The sequence below is a fragment of the Macaca mulatta genome, chromosome 11 (genome assembly GCF_049350105.2).
Source record: "Macaca mulatta isolate MMU2019108-1 chromosome 11, T2T-MMU8v2.0, whole genome shotgun sequence".
Taxonomy (NCBI): domain Eukaryota; kingdom Metazoa; phylum Chordata; class Mammalia; order Primates; family Cercopithecidae; genus Macaca; species Macaca mulatta.
The window spans coordinates 58,170,309-58,185,334 of record NC_133416.1 but is presented as its reverse complement, the minus strand read 5'-3'; the positions used below and the strand labels follow the sequence as shown (position 1 = coordinate 58,185,334).

At 41.0% G+C, this 15,026-nt stretch overlaps 1 protein-coding gene across 26 annotated transcripts in view; it reads left to right on the top strand.

The window, feature by feature from the left end:
• The window catches only part of SLC11A2 (solute carrier family 11 member 2), a 72,234-nt gene extending 57,442 nt beyond the window's left edge, over positions 1–14,792 (top strand). For 14 of the 26 annotated variants that reach the window (XM_077952396.1, XM_015151606.3, XM_077952395.1 and 11 more), the window contains 7 exons: positions 88–174; positions 1,539–1,658; positions 2,113–2,262; positions 2,785–2,858; positions 3,536–3,689; positions 6,052–6,105; positions 12,379–14,404. In XM_077952396.1, the coding sequence (XP_077808522.1) occupies positions 88–174; positions 1,539–1,658; positions 2,113–2,262; positions 2,785–2,858; positions 3,536–3,689; positions 6,052–6,105; positions 12,379–12,456 (717 nt within the window). In that variant the 3' untranslated portion in view covers positions 12,457–14,404. 26 annotated transcript variants of the gene reach the window in all.
• Positions 14,793–15,026: the final 234 nt, after the last annotated feature.

Below are 15,026 nucleotides of genomic sequence, written 5' to 3'. Positions count from 1 at the left end.
AGATGACTGTGTATGATATGTAGGAAAGCTCTTATTTGGTCCTTGCTTCTGAAACAAAAGTTGCTTTTGAACTGCTTTGGGTTCTAGGTTGAAGTCTGTACGAACACCAGCAGTCCTCATGCTGGCCTCTTTCCTAAAGATAACTCGACACTGGCTGTGGACATCTACAAAGGGGTAAGCATGTTTGGATTTGTGATCTTTGTTCCTGAATCAATATTTTTAGCATAGTATCTGGTCTTTTTTGTGACTTCACTTTAGATGTGAGCATATCTTCTCTGGAGTGTCATTTATTTCAGAACTCCAGACACCAGACAAGCATTCTGGATTAAATGGGAAGGAATAGAGGCTCAGTTGAAAAGAATGCATTATACAGGCCAGGTACGGTGGTTCACGCCTGTAATCCCAGCACTTTGGGAGGCTGAGGCAGGTGGATCACTTGAACTCAGGAGTTCAAGACCGGTCTGGCCAACATGGTGAAACCCTGTCTCTACTAAAAAAGAAATACAAAAATTAGCTGGGTGTGGTGGTGGGCACCTGTAATCTCAGCTACTCAGGAGGCTGAGGCAGGAGAATCGCTTGAACCTGGAAGGCAGAGGTTGCAGTGAGCCGAGATTGGGCCACTGCACTCCAGCCTGGGCGACAGAGTAAGACTATCTTAAAAAAAAAAAAAAAGAAAAGAAAAGAAAAAAATGATGCAGTATACACCCCAGCTTTTTTTTTTTTTTTTTTTTTTTTTTGAGACGGAGTTTTGTTCTTGTGCTGCCACGCCCGGCTACTTTTGTATTTTTAGTAGAGATGGGGTTTCTCTCCATGTTGGTCAGGCTGGTCTCGAACTCCTGACCTCAGGTGATCCACCCCCACTCGGCCTCCCAAAGTGCTGGGATTATAGGTGTGAGCCACCATGCCTGGCCTTGTTTTTTTTTTTTTTTTTTGTAGAGTCAGGGTTTTTGCCTTGTTGCCCAGACTTGTTTCGAACTGCTGGGCTCAAGGGATTCTCCAACCCTGGCCTCCCAAAGTGCTGGGATTACAAGTGTGAGCCACCCCACCCAGCCCCAAGAAAGTGTTCTTAGTAAAGTGTTTTTACGGGAGTCTCTCAGTTCTTTTATGCTGGTTACATTGTGATCCTCCAACAGTAGAATATATGGTGTGTAGCATTTCCCAAATTTATCTGATATTTCCCTGTACTTCTATTGCCATTTTCCAGAATAGTGTGTAAAGGAATATAATTTGGGGAATGTGGTGTAGACCTCTTCTTTTTCTTTTTTTTTTTTTTAATATTTAAGATGGAGGTTTAGGAGCTTGGAGAAGAGGAAGGACTAGGCAGAGAAACGAAGGAGCATCCAGTAAAGTTTAGATTGAAAGCTTCTAGAATGAGGTCAGGACTTGAGCCTAGCTACTGGCACAGTGCCCAGCACGGCACTTGGCGTGGGTGGTGCATAGCAAGGAAGAAGGGAGAAATGCCACAGGGAGCCGCTGTTTTGGATATTGTCTGAGCAGATTATTGACACAATCATATCCTTTATCTTGGCCTCTCACAGGGTGTTGTGCTGGGATGTTACTTTGGGCCTGCTGCACTCTACATTTGGGCAGTGGGGATCCTGGCTGCAGGACAGAGCTCCACCATGACAGGAACCTATTCTGGCCAGTTTGTCATGGAGGTATGTGCTGGTATAGGATAGAGGGAGATAATACAACCCTTTTGTTACTTCTTTTTTTTTTTTTGAGATAGAGTCTCACTCTTGTCGCCCAGGCTGGAGTGTAATGGCGTGATCTCAGCTCACTGCAACCTCCATCTCCCAGGTTTGAGCAATTCTCCTGCTTCAGCCTCCTGAGTAGCTAGGATTACAGGCTCTGGCCACCACACCCGGCTAATTTTTTGTATTTTTAGTAGAGATGGGGTTTCACCGTGTTGGCCAGGCAGGTCTTGAACTCCTGACCTCAGGTGATCTACCCACCTTGGCCTCTCAAAGTGCTGGGATTACAGGCGTGAGCCACTGAGCCTGGCCCCTTTTGTCACTTCTCAATCCCATTCTTCTGAGGTCTCTCCTAAACCTCCCCAAAACTTTTGTTTCCTGTTGCAGACAGTCATCCTGCTCCTATGTTTTCTTCCAGGGATTCCTGAACCTAAAGTGGTCACGCTTTGCCCGAGTGATTCTGACTCGCTCTATTGCCATCATCCCCACTCTGCTTGTTGCTGTCTTCCAAGATGTAGAGCATCTAACAGGGATGAATGACTTCCTGAATGTTCTACAGAGCTTACAGGTGAGGAGGAAGCTGAGGAAACTCACATCCTAGTTATTCAGGTAGCATTATGTACTGCCCTTAGGTACCAAGCCTAGCTGGGTGCTGGGGGGATATTGAGAGGAAGGCAGAGGCATGGTTGTGGTCTGCAGTAAATGTATATGAAATCCTTGGCATCTAAAAGGATTGTAGAAATGGTTTGGTTTTTTAAACCTGTTGAATGCGAACTACGAGCTTTACTTACACATGGAACACAAAATTGTAGTTCATTAATGCAAAGCAAACATTAAATGAACATATAGGACACTGTGCTAGGTCTTGTGGAGGTTAAAGAGACAAGTCATGTACAAAGGTTTGTGTGCTAGTTTAATGACAGCTCTACAGAATTCAGTGTAATGCCCAAAGCATGTTGGGATGATAGGAATAATTATTTCTCATGGAGTAGTTGAGGCAGCATTTATGCTTCCATTTCATTAATTGTGCTGTTCTCTAGGGTGATACAAGGACCCATAGTAATCCCATCTGATCTTCTTTCTTTTCCAGCTTCCCTTTGCCCTCATACCCATCCTCACATTTACGAGCTTGCGGCCAGTAATGAGTGACTTTGCCAATGGACTGTGAGTGTACTCTTCTTCGTTCCCAAAGGGGATGCTGATGTGGGGAAAGGGTATCTTCATGCAGTAGGCCAGTCAGACGTGAGACATAGAGGGAAGTGATATGCTTTGAGAGGTGATTGCTAACTGCTTCCTCTTTGGCTTAGAGAATGGAAACTGTGAATATAGTAAAGGAAGAGAAAGCACATCTTTCATTTGGAAGGGAAAGAAAGTTCAGCTTTTACAGCATAACTCTTCAGCTTCAGCCACGGAAGTTTGAGGCACCTTAATTCTTTGTTAAATGATCTTAACAAGAAAGGCGTAAGTTAGTACCTTTTATATATATCTTCAAAGGATATGAGGTATCTGAAGTGACTTGTTGCATTTCTGGGAACATTAATAAAATGACTCATTGCATTTCTAGGCCTTGTTGCATCTCTAGGGACTTAAATATTAGGGATTATTTGTTGGTGTCTTTTCCCCGCTCTTTCTCCCTATCAGTATCTAACTTTGGGTGATTTTAACTTAGACTTATGAAGAATCTTTTTTTTTTTTTTTTTTTTCAAATTAAGAACAGTTTTTCCATTCATTTTGAACTGCCTCTAATTCCCGTCCTGTTTACTCCACAGGATGCAGTTTCCTTTTCTGTCTGTGGCCAAGTTGGATTATTCCACCAGTGACTGTGCTGATTTCTTTTACAGAGGCTGGCGGATTGCAGGAGGAATCTTGGTCCTTATCATCTGTTCCATCAATATGTACTTTGTAGTGGTTTATGTCCAGGAACTAGGGCATGTGGCATTGTATGTGGTGGCTGCTGTGGTCAGCGTGGCTTATCTGGGCTTTGTGTTCTACTTGGTAAGTCCAGCCTGGAAGAGCAGGGGCATAGGTATCAGGGATGGTAGAGGTGGAGTTCACTGACATTCAGAAATGAACAGACCCAGGCTGGGCACAGTGGCTCATGCCTATAATCCCAGTACTTTGGGAGGCTGAGGCGGGAGGATTACTCGAGTCCAGGAGTTAGAGACCAATCTGGGCAACATAGTAAGACTCTATCTCCACAAAAAAAGAGAAATGAACAGACCCAAAATAGTACATAACAATCTACCTCCAGGTGATCGAGACAATTTATATGAAATTGTCAAATCCAGCTGTTTACAAAATAATATTTCTAACCATAAAACTCACTTTGGTTACGAAGATTTGTCATTTTTTCAATTTCTGTCACTTCTGTGGTTTCCATTCTTAGTAATTCCTAACAAGAGAGTGCAGTATGTTTGAGGAACTAAAAGAAGGGTAGCAGCACAGAGAATGGAGGACAGCACAAAACAGAGGTAGAGAATGGGGCATGCAGTGTGATTTAGAGATTCGGGGTGGGACACATGCGGCACACAGCCCCCCTCAGCTCCATCACTTAGGAGCTGTCCAAGCAAATAAGTAAATAGTGATAATCTTTCCTTGACTCTCATTCTAGAGTCATTTTTTAAAAATCGTGGTTATAAAACTATAGCTACATGAAAAAGTATGTAAAATTTATATTCCAATTATAAAAAATTTTTTAAAAAGTCTAGAATTATATAAAAATGGCAATATAATTTGTTGTAGGAAGGTAGAATTATAGATATATTCTCTATTTTCCAAATCGTCTTTAACATTGCTTATATTAATGAAAAACAGCCAAAATAACAACAGATCCATTTCCCTGTTCTGTATAGGTTTCTTTGAAAAAACACAGGAGTTGGGGATAAGGAATAGCAGAATTTATATCATTTTTGCTGCAGAGAATGGCTAAAGATGGAGGCTGGAAACCTGCTGTTAACCTCTAGAACACTTCCCCACACCAGTGTGCCACACGTTAGATACTTTATTGAGAAAATTACTTCAGTAAATGTTGAAAAATTATTTCCTAGATTGATATATCTCTTCTTTTTTTCTTCCTGATAAACTTTGGGCACACAAAGACTGTACTGATCCTGTGATCTAGGAACTTAACTTCAAAGAAAACCAAGTAACTGAGTATATCCTTGACAGGAATTGTTTTTAAAAATTCACTATAGAAGTTAGGGGTATCCTTTCGTAATGCAAATTGGATATGAAGGTGCCAGTTTGTTCTCAGTCAGCCTAAGGCTAATGAGCTTGTTGAAGACCCATTATTATTATTATTTTTGAGATAGAGTTTTTCTCTGTTGCCGAAGCTGGGGTATAGTGGCATGATCTTAGCTCACTGCAACCTCTGCCTCCTGGGTTCAAGCAATTCTCCTGCCTCAGCCTCCTGAGTAGTTGGGACTACTGCCACATGCTACCACGCCTGGCTAATCTTTGTATTTTTAGTAGAGATGGGTTTCACCATGTTGGCCAGGCTGGTCTCAAACTCTTGACCTCAGGTGATCCACCCACCTCAGCCTCCCAAAGTGTTGGGATTACAGGTGTGAGCCACTGCCTCTGGCCTGAAGGCCTATTTTTAGAGGAGAGGGCTGATTCTAGAGTGGGTTACTGCTGTTTAGCTTCAAAACAGGAACTTCATAGAGCAGCTTAGGAGACTACACCAATTGTATTAGTCTGTTAGTCATTCTCCTCATCATGGGGAGGACTGAGGAAAAGTGGACTTCCGAGAACTTATAGTTGGATAAAAGAAACAAACAACAGGCTGGACGAGGTGGCTCATGTGTGTAATTTCAGTGCTTTGAGAGGCCGAGCCAGGAGGATTACTTGAGGTTAGGAGTTTTAGACCAGCTTGAGAAATAGCAAGACACCTTGTCGCTACAAAAAAAATTAAATTAGCTGGGCATGGTGATGTGCGTCTGTAATCCTGGCAACTCAGGAGACTGAAAAGGGAGGATTGCTTGAGCCCAGGAATTCGAGGCTTCAGTGAGGTATGATTGCACCACTATACTCCAGCCTGAGCAATAGAGGGAGACCTTGTCTCTAAAACGTAAAATAATGATAAAGATTAAAAAAAAAAAAGGAAAACCACAGACACAAAGCAGTAAGAACAGAGAAATTCAATATTAAAAATAATATGGACAAACTTTGTTGAGGAAGGCAGATGATTTTTTGAAAGGGGGGCGGGGTTGAGAGAATGACTTGCGCTACCCTTGGTGGTAGATGGGCACAGCTGGATGTTCAAGGAAGGGAGCAGATTTGCATTTGAGAAGTGCTGTGTGAGCAGTCATGGCTTTTCAAAGAGCCTGGTGAGTGATGACCATGTTTTGTCTTTCAGGGTTGGCAATGTTTGATTGCACTGGGCATGTCCTTCCTGGACTGTGGGCATACGGTAAGCATCTCTAAAGCCCTGCTGACAGAAGAAGCCACCCGTGGCTACACTAAATAACACTGGATTAGTCTGTCTTCTGCAGGTAGCCATCAGAGCCAGTGTGTTTCTATGGTTTACTGTGTGAACATAGCCAAAAGTATGTGCCGTTGCACAGACTGCATTTATGACTCAACCGTTGGTTGGAAAAGACTTTGTTTCATGTATGCTTGAAAGATGGAATTATTTTTTTCTTCCTGACCTCGTAACCTTGGAACTGGACTAGGGTGGGATCTTTGAAAAGCTGACATTTGCTGCTATCATTCCAACACTAAGTGCTTAAGTAGTTGCCCAAAGGCTAGCTCAATTTATCCTTGGGAGAGACAAGGATATGCATGGTTCTTAACCAGGCTATATGTTAAAAAAAAAAAAATTGGAAAATGTAATACATTTTTTATTATTCAAACTACAGAATGAGTATGCAAGTTTTATTTATCAAAATGTAATGGATTTTTAAAGGCTGAGAAATTTTCCTTATATATACCTTTTCAATTATTTTAATTATACAAAATTCTCAATTAGAATAGCTTCATCCATATGAAATATAAAATTAAGAGACACCCTGCTCTATCAGGCTTAGGGTTCTTTGAACTTATTTCCACTTTAATTTCTCAATGGAAGTTAAGAGGGGTGAGAAAACAAAGAAGGGGAAAAACTGACAACTAGCAAAACCTAGCACCACATCGCTAGGTGGTGCTTACTAACTACCTTCTCAGGATTTTCCTCAGATTGAAAAGCTTATGAGGATTTCTTGGGAGTCTTAATAACCTGCCTGTTAGTGTAGAGCTTTCCTGATGATATTTACTCTTGAGCACATGTAGTTGTAAAACCTTCACTTTCCTTCTGCAGGAGGGTGGTGATAGAAAAAGATGGTAGTATTTATGAACTGATGTTCTCATGAAATGTTGAGGGTGGGGAGAAAAGACTTTAAGGGGGAAGGAGAGCCGTCTATTTTGTTCCTAAAGGCCACCTCTCACCAGAATCGTCATGTTTTTCTGATGCACCACTCTGCTTCACGCCCAAGATGACTTGCAAGGCAATCTCAGGAGCTGTGGACTTAACGGTTGCAAAGCACACTGTCTTTCTCAGCATTCTCTGCAAGTCAGTAGGTGTCAGTATGGTTGCAAAGTTCACTGTCTCAGCAAGGTTGAACTGGGCTGCCTCTCTACAGCTGTTTCCTCAGAGGGAAAAATCTTGAGACCAGATGGTGGAGCTCTGGAGTCAGAGGAAATGGGTGTCTTCAGCATGAAGCTGCTGCTTTTACTTCAGCCACTTCTGATATTTTTTCAGACCGAGCCTGAGATTGTGTGATTATCTCAAATCAAATCACTTTGATGGAGATAAATAATCAAAACTGTTTTACAGCCATTGACTTGGTGAGAACAGTAATGGGAAATGGTGTTGAAGGACTTCTCGTTTTTGGAGCTTTCCTTCCAGAGTCCTGGTTGATTGGCGTTCTCTGTTCATCTGAGCCCCCAAAAGCGTTATTACTGATATTTGCACACAGTCAAAAAAGCACAGACTGGATGGATGGTCATAAGGCATTTAAGGGTACACTGCTGTGTTTCACTGACCATACATTTTTCTTAGCCCCTCAAGTAATATAGCACAGAGTCATGAATGACAATTCCCCTAACCATTCCTCTTCGTATCTGCCTCTTCCCCTTACCATTGTAATTCCCCAAACTGGTCATAAAGGTGCTCTGTCAAGATATTGGGGACTGACATCTTAAGCTCTCACCTGGCTGCAGTAGGAAAGGCCAAACTGACAAAAAAAAATAAATTATTTATAAAGATGATATGGTAAAATGTACCTTTGCCCTGGGTCGGGGTGGGTCCAGTCAGTCTCAGATTTATAAGCATTTAGGAGCCTAGGTAAAAGCTGCTAGTATTCTTTTAAAAGTTATATATATGACTTGCAATGATAGAAAACTCCTTCCAATTAAATGGCATTTTATAATATTATGTGTGTACTTCACAGTGTTAAAAATACCCTCATACCTTATTGCATTTGATCCTCATAGAGAGAAAGTGCATTTTAACCAGTACTCTGGGTGCAATAAACAATACGTAAGAAATTTAAGCATATCCAGTGAGCATATCCAATTCCAGCATATCCAGTGAGTTTTGGCAGTGTGTTTATGTGGAATGTTTGAGGATACACAATTGTACTTTATATAAATTGATTCTTGTTCTCCTTAAATGTGACATGAAATAACTGTGCTGCTACATTATACTGGAAATTAACAAGGGAAAAGGGAAGAGCTCTTGGCTCCCTTGAGGTTCTGCTAGTGGTGTTAGGAGTGGTTACAACTGAGCTTTTAGTAACCATTTAACCATATGTAAACTTGGTTTCTAATTAAAAAAAATTTTCTTTTTCCAATTTGGTTTCCTGGGTATTTTTTTAACCCTGAAATAATTTATTAATAGGGTTTCAACAACTTTGATACAAAAATACTGAACCAGCAACTACCACCTGGAATGGCACACTAAGTCCACACTGTTAGGATTTTCTCCTTAGAAAGGATAGAGAAATAAATGGATTTAGTCCTCAGAAGGCTTGGATTAATTGCAGATACCAGGACATTAATTTCCCTTTACCCACTTAGTCAAATAGTTTTACATAGCTAAAGGTCACATCATTACCATGTTTAAACTTGGGGAAAAAAATTTTATTCTGCTTTTCTCTAAGCTGAATATTTTCTACCTATAGTTTATTTCACTGTTTCACTTTTACATTCTATATGTGCTGCCAATGAAAATTACTATTTGAAGAGAAACCAAACTCGTTTAGCTTAAAGATCAAGGAACATTTTGGCAGGCCTGATATAAATGGAAATATTGCCATCATTTATTAAAAACAAAGGCAGAGCTCAGGCACGGTGAACTTTACTAGACACATGACAGGAAAACTTGAGTCAGCAGTTGATTTGTCCCAGGCGTGTCACCAGAACTTCATTTTCCCTTTCTCTGTTGTAAACCTTCCCTGTAAGTAACACAGTGGAATTTATCTAGGAAGAATTTTGTTCTCCATGTTGTCCTTCCTCATTTAGTGCCCTCTCCTTACTTTGGATTTAATCTCAGAACTAAAATAGGATGCAAAACAATGTGAGGATCCTGTTTGGAAACATTTCCTTTAGCTCTGCCCTCTGGAATACCTTCTGCTTCTTCATTGGTAGGACCAGTGATTCTAAATGTGTCAGCATCTCTCAGCCCCTTAGCTTATGAATGTATAATGGCTCACTCAGTACTGTGTTCTAAGACCGGCCTGAACACTTGTATTATCTCATTTAATCCTTGTAACAACAAGAGGATCAGCCTCTATGTAGATGAGTCAACTGGAAGGCCAAAAGTAACTTGCCCATATTTACATTACTAATGAAATGCACAGTTGGCATTTGAACTCACATAGCTTAACTCCAGAATCCATGTTTTCATTCCCAAACTATCCTGTATGATATGTAGTATACCCTTCATGTTGGGTTGTCGCCAAGCTTTATTGTTTATCAGCACAAGGAACATAACACACTGAAGCATTTGTTTCATACTCTGATTAGTGCTAGAATATACATTAGCCAGAAGTTGCCAACTGGTAGATTTTGGTCCCTGTGCAGAATTTTAAAAGTAAGCTCGAATGCTTTTGGCAAGTGTAGAGAATGGACAGGGTCCTCTATGGTCCTATCCCAGCAATAGCCAAGAGTTACTAGTTGAAAAGTTCACTCATTTGTATTAGCTGTCTGCCCGTGGAAGTATTTTAACCCATTCCCAGGCCATTTATTCTCATTTCTCAGTGTCTCAGAACAATATAACAAACATCTCCAATGAAGGTAGTCTATCAACTAAGTCATCTAAGTGACACTCTGTGGGCATCACAGTTCTAATACTGCAACCCTTGCTTACTACATATTGAAGAAGCCTACCACTGTTGCTCACTTGGGAAAGGCTTCAATGAATTGTCAGTATATTTAATTGCTATTATTTACTTAAGCCTGAATTAAGCAAGCTGATGTCTGAAGAGCTGTTTCCATGTCGTAAAGCCAGTGTAATATAGTGTTTTCCTAGCCCACTAGTTGGAAATAGTTTTATCTTGGGCATCATTTGGTCTAATCTGTCTTCACACAGTCATCACAACAAGCCTGTGAGGTTACACACGACAGTTTATATGTGTTAAATATATGTGCTGAAGACTAACACGAGATAGTATACTGGTATACTTGGCATTTTTTTTTTTTTTCTGAGATGGAGTCTAGCTTTGACACCCAGGCTGGAGTGCAGTGGTGCGATCTTGGCTCACTGCCACCTCTGCCTCCCAGGTTCAAGCAGTTCTCCTGCCTCACCCACCTGAGTACTCTCACCACCATGCCTAATTTTTTTTTTTTTTTTAAGACAGAGTCTCACTCTGTTGCCCAGGCTGGAGTGCAGTGGTGCGATCTCAGCTCACTGCAACCTCCACTTCCCAGGTTCAAGCGATTCCCCTGCCTCTGCCTCCCAAGTAGCTGGGACTACAGGTGCACACCACTAAGCCCAGCTAATCTTTGTATTTTTACAGATGGGGATTTACTATGTTGATCAGGCTGGTCTTGAACTCCTGACCTTGTGATCTACCCACCTCAGCCTCCCAAAGTGCTGGGATTACAAGTGTGAGCCACTGCTCCTGGATAATTTTTGTATTTTCAGTAGAGCCAGGGTTTTACCATGTTGATCAGGCTGCTCTCAAACTACTGACCTCAAGTGGTCTGCCTGCCTTGGCCTCCCAGAGTGCTGGGATTACAGGTGTGAGCCACTGTGCCTGGCTGTACTTGGCATTTTCAAATGTAGCATTTATTCACATTTTACAAATAAGTAGAATAAGGCTCCAAAAGTATATGTGACATGCTGAAGGCCGTAGGAAATGGTAGAGTTAAGGGCTTGAACCCAACTCCAGTGCCTTTCTATTATACTACAATAGGGATAGTTGCTGCCAATAAATTTATAATCTGCATTCAGCGTTAACTTAGAGGTTGTTGGTGCCAAAGGATAACAATAAAAGCTCTAAGTAATAACAGTAGGGCTAAAATGAAACTCAAAGTTGTTCCAAGGTGTATTCGAGGAAGAGAAAAAGTAAAAAGAAATAACTTCATAGCCAGCCTAGGAAACATGGCAAAACCCTGTCCACAAAAAAATTAGCTGAGTGTGGTGGCACACACCTGTAGTCCCAGCTACTTGGGAGGCTGAGATGGGAGGAAGGCTGAAGCCCAGGAGGTAGAGGTTGCAGTGAGCCAAGATTGTATCATTGGCACTCCAGCGTGGGTGACATAGTGAGACCTTGTCTCTGCAAAAAAAATAATTACCGCACAGGTCCCAACACAAACCATCTAGACTCGGTTCTTTAGGAGCGGAGTCTGGAATTGTGTGTTTTTTTTTTTTTTTTTTTTTGAGATGGAGTCTCGCTCTGTCACCCAGGCTGGAGTGCAGTGGCACAATCTCAACTCACTGCAACCTCTGCCTCCCGGGCTCAAGTGATTCTCCTGCCTCAGCCTCCTGAGTAGCTGGGATTACAGGCATGCGCCACCATGGCCTGCTAATTTTTGTATTTTTAGTCAAGGAGGGGTTTCGCCATGTTGGCCAGGCTGGTCTTGAACTTCTGACCTCAGGTGATCCACGCGCCTCAGCCTTCCACAGTGCTGGGATTACAGGCATCAGCCACCGGGCCCAGCTGGCAATTGTGTTTTAAAAGCAGCTTCGGTGATTCTTATTCAGCCTGACAAACATATGGGACCCATAGGTCATCTTTCTCCCTCTTAGTACATGCCATTTCATGTTTTTGTTTTTTAAATGAAAGACTTTTCTCTGCTCCAGTGCCAAAGGATAATAGGGCTAAGGATTGAAACCATTGGAAATTTGATTTCTAATTCACACAGTAGTAAAATACAAAAGCATTCTGCATGTTTGTTCTTATCCTGATTTGCAGCACCCATCCTGAGGCAAACTGTGTCACAAGAATAGTCAAGAGTGCTAATTTTGCTGAGGACATTTGGTACCATCTTAGTCCTTAACTATTTCAGCTCCTACCTGTTATTTTGCATATCAGAAACCATTCATGTATGTATCTGTAAGCCATTTCTTTTCTGAAATAAAAATCAACATAGCAGTACAGAAAAAAGGCCTAAATTGATGTGCTAATTATAGGTACTTAAATGCTGATTTCAATAAATACGTGAAAATCAGTCTAACCCTCTTCCATCTTTTTTTCCTTAGTGCCATCTGGGATTGACAGCTCAGCCTGAACTCTATCTTCTGAACGCCATGGATGCTGACTCACTTGTGTCTAGATGACTGACAGCCTGAGAGACTCTATGAGAACACGTTTTTCTAAGCCCTTTTTGTGCCAGGTGTCCTGTTAACATCTCTGTTAGTTCAGAGGTGAGTTTTGTTCAGACGTTTTGAACAAAAGGCAAAGATTTCCTCATGGGAAGGGTGTTCAAAACTGACAGCTATAAATGTAGGTCAGAGACCACCCACCTCACAACAGTCTTACACTCCCAGAGTTAAACAATTGGCCTCTGAGAGCCACACACCCCTATGGGCTTGTGTCTTGGACTCTGGGATTTAAAAGATATATATGTATATATATTTATGTAAACCTGAGCATCTCAGTTTGGGTAGAGTTTTAAGGTTATATGACACTGATAGAGCTTTTGTATTTTTTTTTTTTTAATATTGTTTCGATATATCAGATATTTGTTTTGTCTGGATCACAAGTGAGAAAGGAAAGAGAATAATGCTCTTCTTCACAATGAACCGGTCAAATTGACTATCTTGTAAAGTGATATTTTACTATGTCAGTTAAATTTCACTTTGATTTTAATCAACCAGATTATATCCTTTGTATCTACTGATATTAACACATAATATTAACACATCGTTTCTTAAAAAACATTTCTTCTATTTGGCAATCATAGTTAATGCTGGTTATCAGCCTGTTTTGTAATTATTGTCTTTGTTGTCACTTTTCTTGAATTGTTTTCTAGTCATTAAACAGATATGAAGGCATTTGCCAAAGAGCTTTAATACCCAGTAACAAGATCCAGAAACCACACTTTAACCAGTGATCAGTTTTCCCTGCTGCATTGTAACTCAGCTCATTCTGGCATTCAGGTTTTAGGCAGAAAAAGAAGAAACTTCTAACATTTAACTTGTAAGTCCTGACATAAGATAGTGAAGATATTTATCTTCCTTCTAATATTTGTATAGTCTGCCAGTGTATTTTCTTCCCACTATTCCCATTAACATAGCAAACACCATTTCTAGATCCAAAGTCTATTTCTAGGAGTGGCTAATATTTGTATTGTTGAATCTCCTAGGAAATGCTAAACGTTTCACTTTAAAATACCTATTTATACCAAGTGGCATGAGATTAGTACTAGAATGAGATTTGGAAGATTAGTCCACATATCACAAACTGCTTGCCTACATGTAGAGATTTTTTTTTTCACCCACCTTCCTAAACAGGAAGTTGTTTCCTTAATTCTTTTTGTTTTTGTTGTTGTTGTTGTTTATTGTTGTTTTTTTGAGACAGAGTCTTGCCCTGTCGCCCAGGTGGGAGTGCAATGACGTGATCTCAGTTCACTGTAACCTCTACTTCCCGGCTTTAAGTGATTCTCCTCCTTCAGCCTCCTGAATAGCTCGGATTACAGGCATCACATTTTTAGTAGAGATGGGGTTTCACCATGTTGCCCAGGCTGGTCTCAAACTGCTGACCTCAAGTGATCTGCCTGCCTCAGCCTCCCAAAGTGCTGGGATTACAGGTGTGAGCCACTGCACCCAGCCTTTTTTGTTGTTAAGACAGGGTCTTGTTCTGTCGCCCAGGCTGGCATGCAGTGGCGTCATCTCAGCTCACTGCAACTTCTGCCTCCTAGGCTTAAAGCCATCCTCACACTTCAGCATCCCAAGTAGCTGGGACTGCAGGGACACACCACCACACCCATCTAATTTTTGTGTGTTTTGTAGAGATGGGATTTCACCATGTTGCCCAGGCTGGTCTTGAACTCGAGAGCTCAAGCGATCTGCTGGCCTTGGCCTCCCAAAGTGCTGAGATTATAGGTGTGAGCCACCACATCCAGCCCACTCCTCATTTCTTTCTAGCCCCAAAGGTGTTGAGTCAGAAATCCTGCAGCCTTTGTGTGACTTTGAGCATCACTTTCCCCTTTCAGCATTAAATATATGACCTCTCTGCCGTATTTTAGAACTTACTACATTTCAATAAAACTTTTTTAAAAATCCAGACATTGCCTATCTTCGTTTATAATTGTTTGGCCCTTAAAGAGGCAGGGGTATTTCTAAAATGACACTTTAAAATTTCCTCATTTCTACTTCAGGGCCTCTTAAAACTTCAGATAATAAGAGCAGCCAACCCTGCAACTCAGGTTATAGTCCTTCTGATCTTAAAATTGAGACTGAATTAACATCAATTATATGCTTTTACTTGAAAAAGAGACTCTTAAAATAAGTTTTAGTGTTTTGGTTTCTTTATACAGGGCAACAACTCTAGATGAACCAGTTTGTTGGATTTCCCCCACCTCTCTGGGCGGTTTTGTTTCTCAGTCATTTCATTACCAGAGAGTGTTGGGGAAAGTAAGGTAAAAAATAAAAACATCCTGTTGTGAAACTCATAGAAAGGTGAGGTGGTTGGTTAAGTACTTATGGAATTTCTATAGCTCTTTTCCAGTCATTAACTGTATGTTACTAGGAACAGAGAATACAGGTTTACAAGTGTACCCTTCAGGTCACACAACTCCTGTAATCAGAAAATGTCATAGCAAACTGAATCATGTCAAAGCCAGTAGAGGAGGTTGATAACTAAGAGTGAATCTTGGGTAAGCTTTTTTCTAAGTTAAGAATATTTA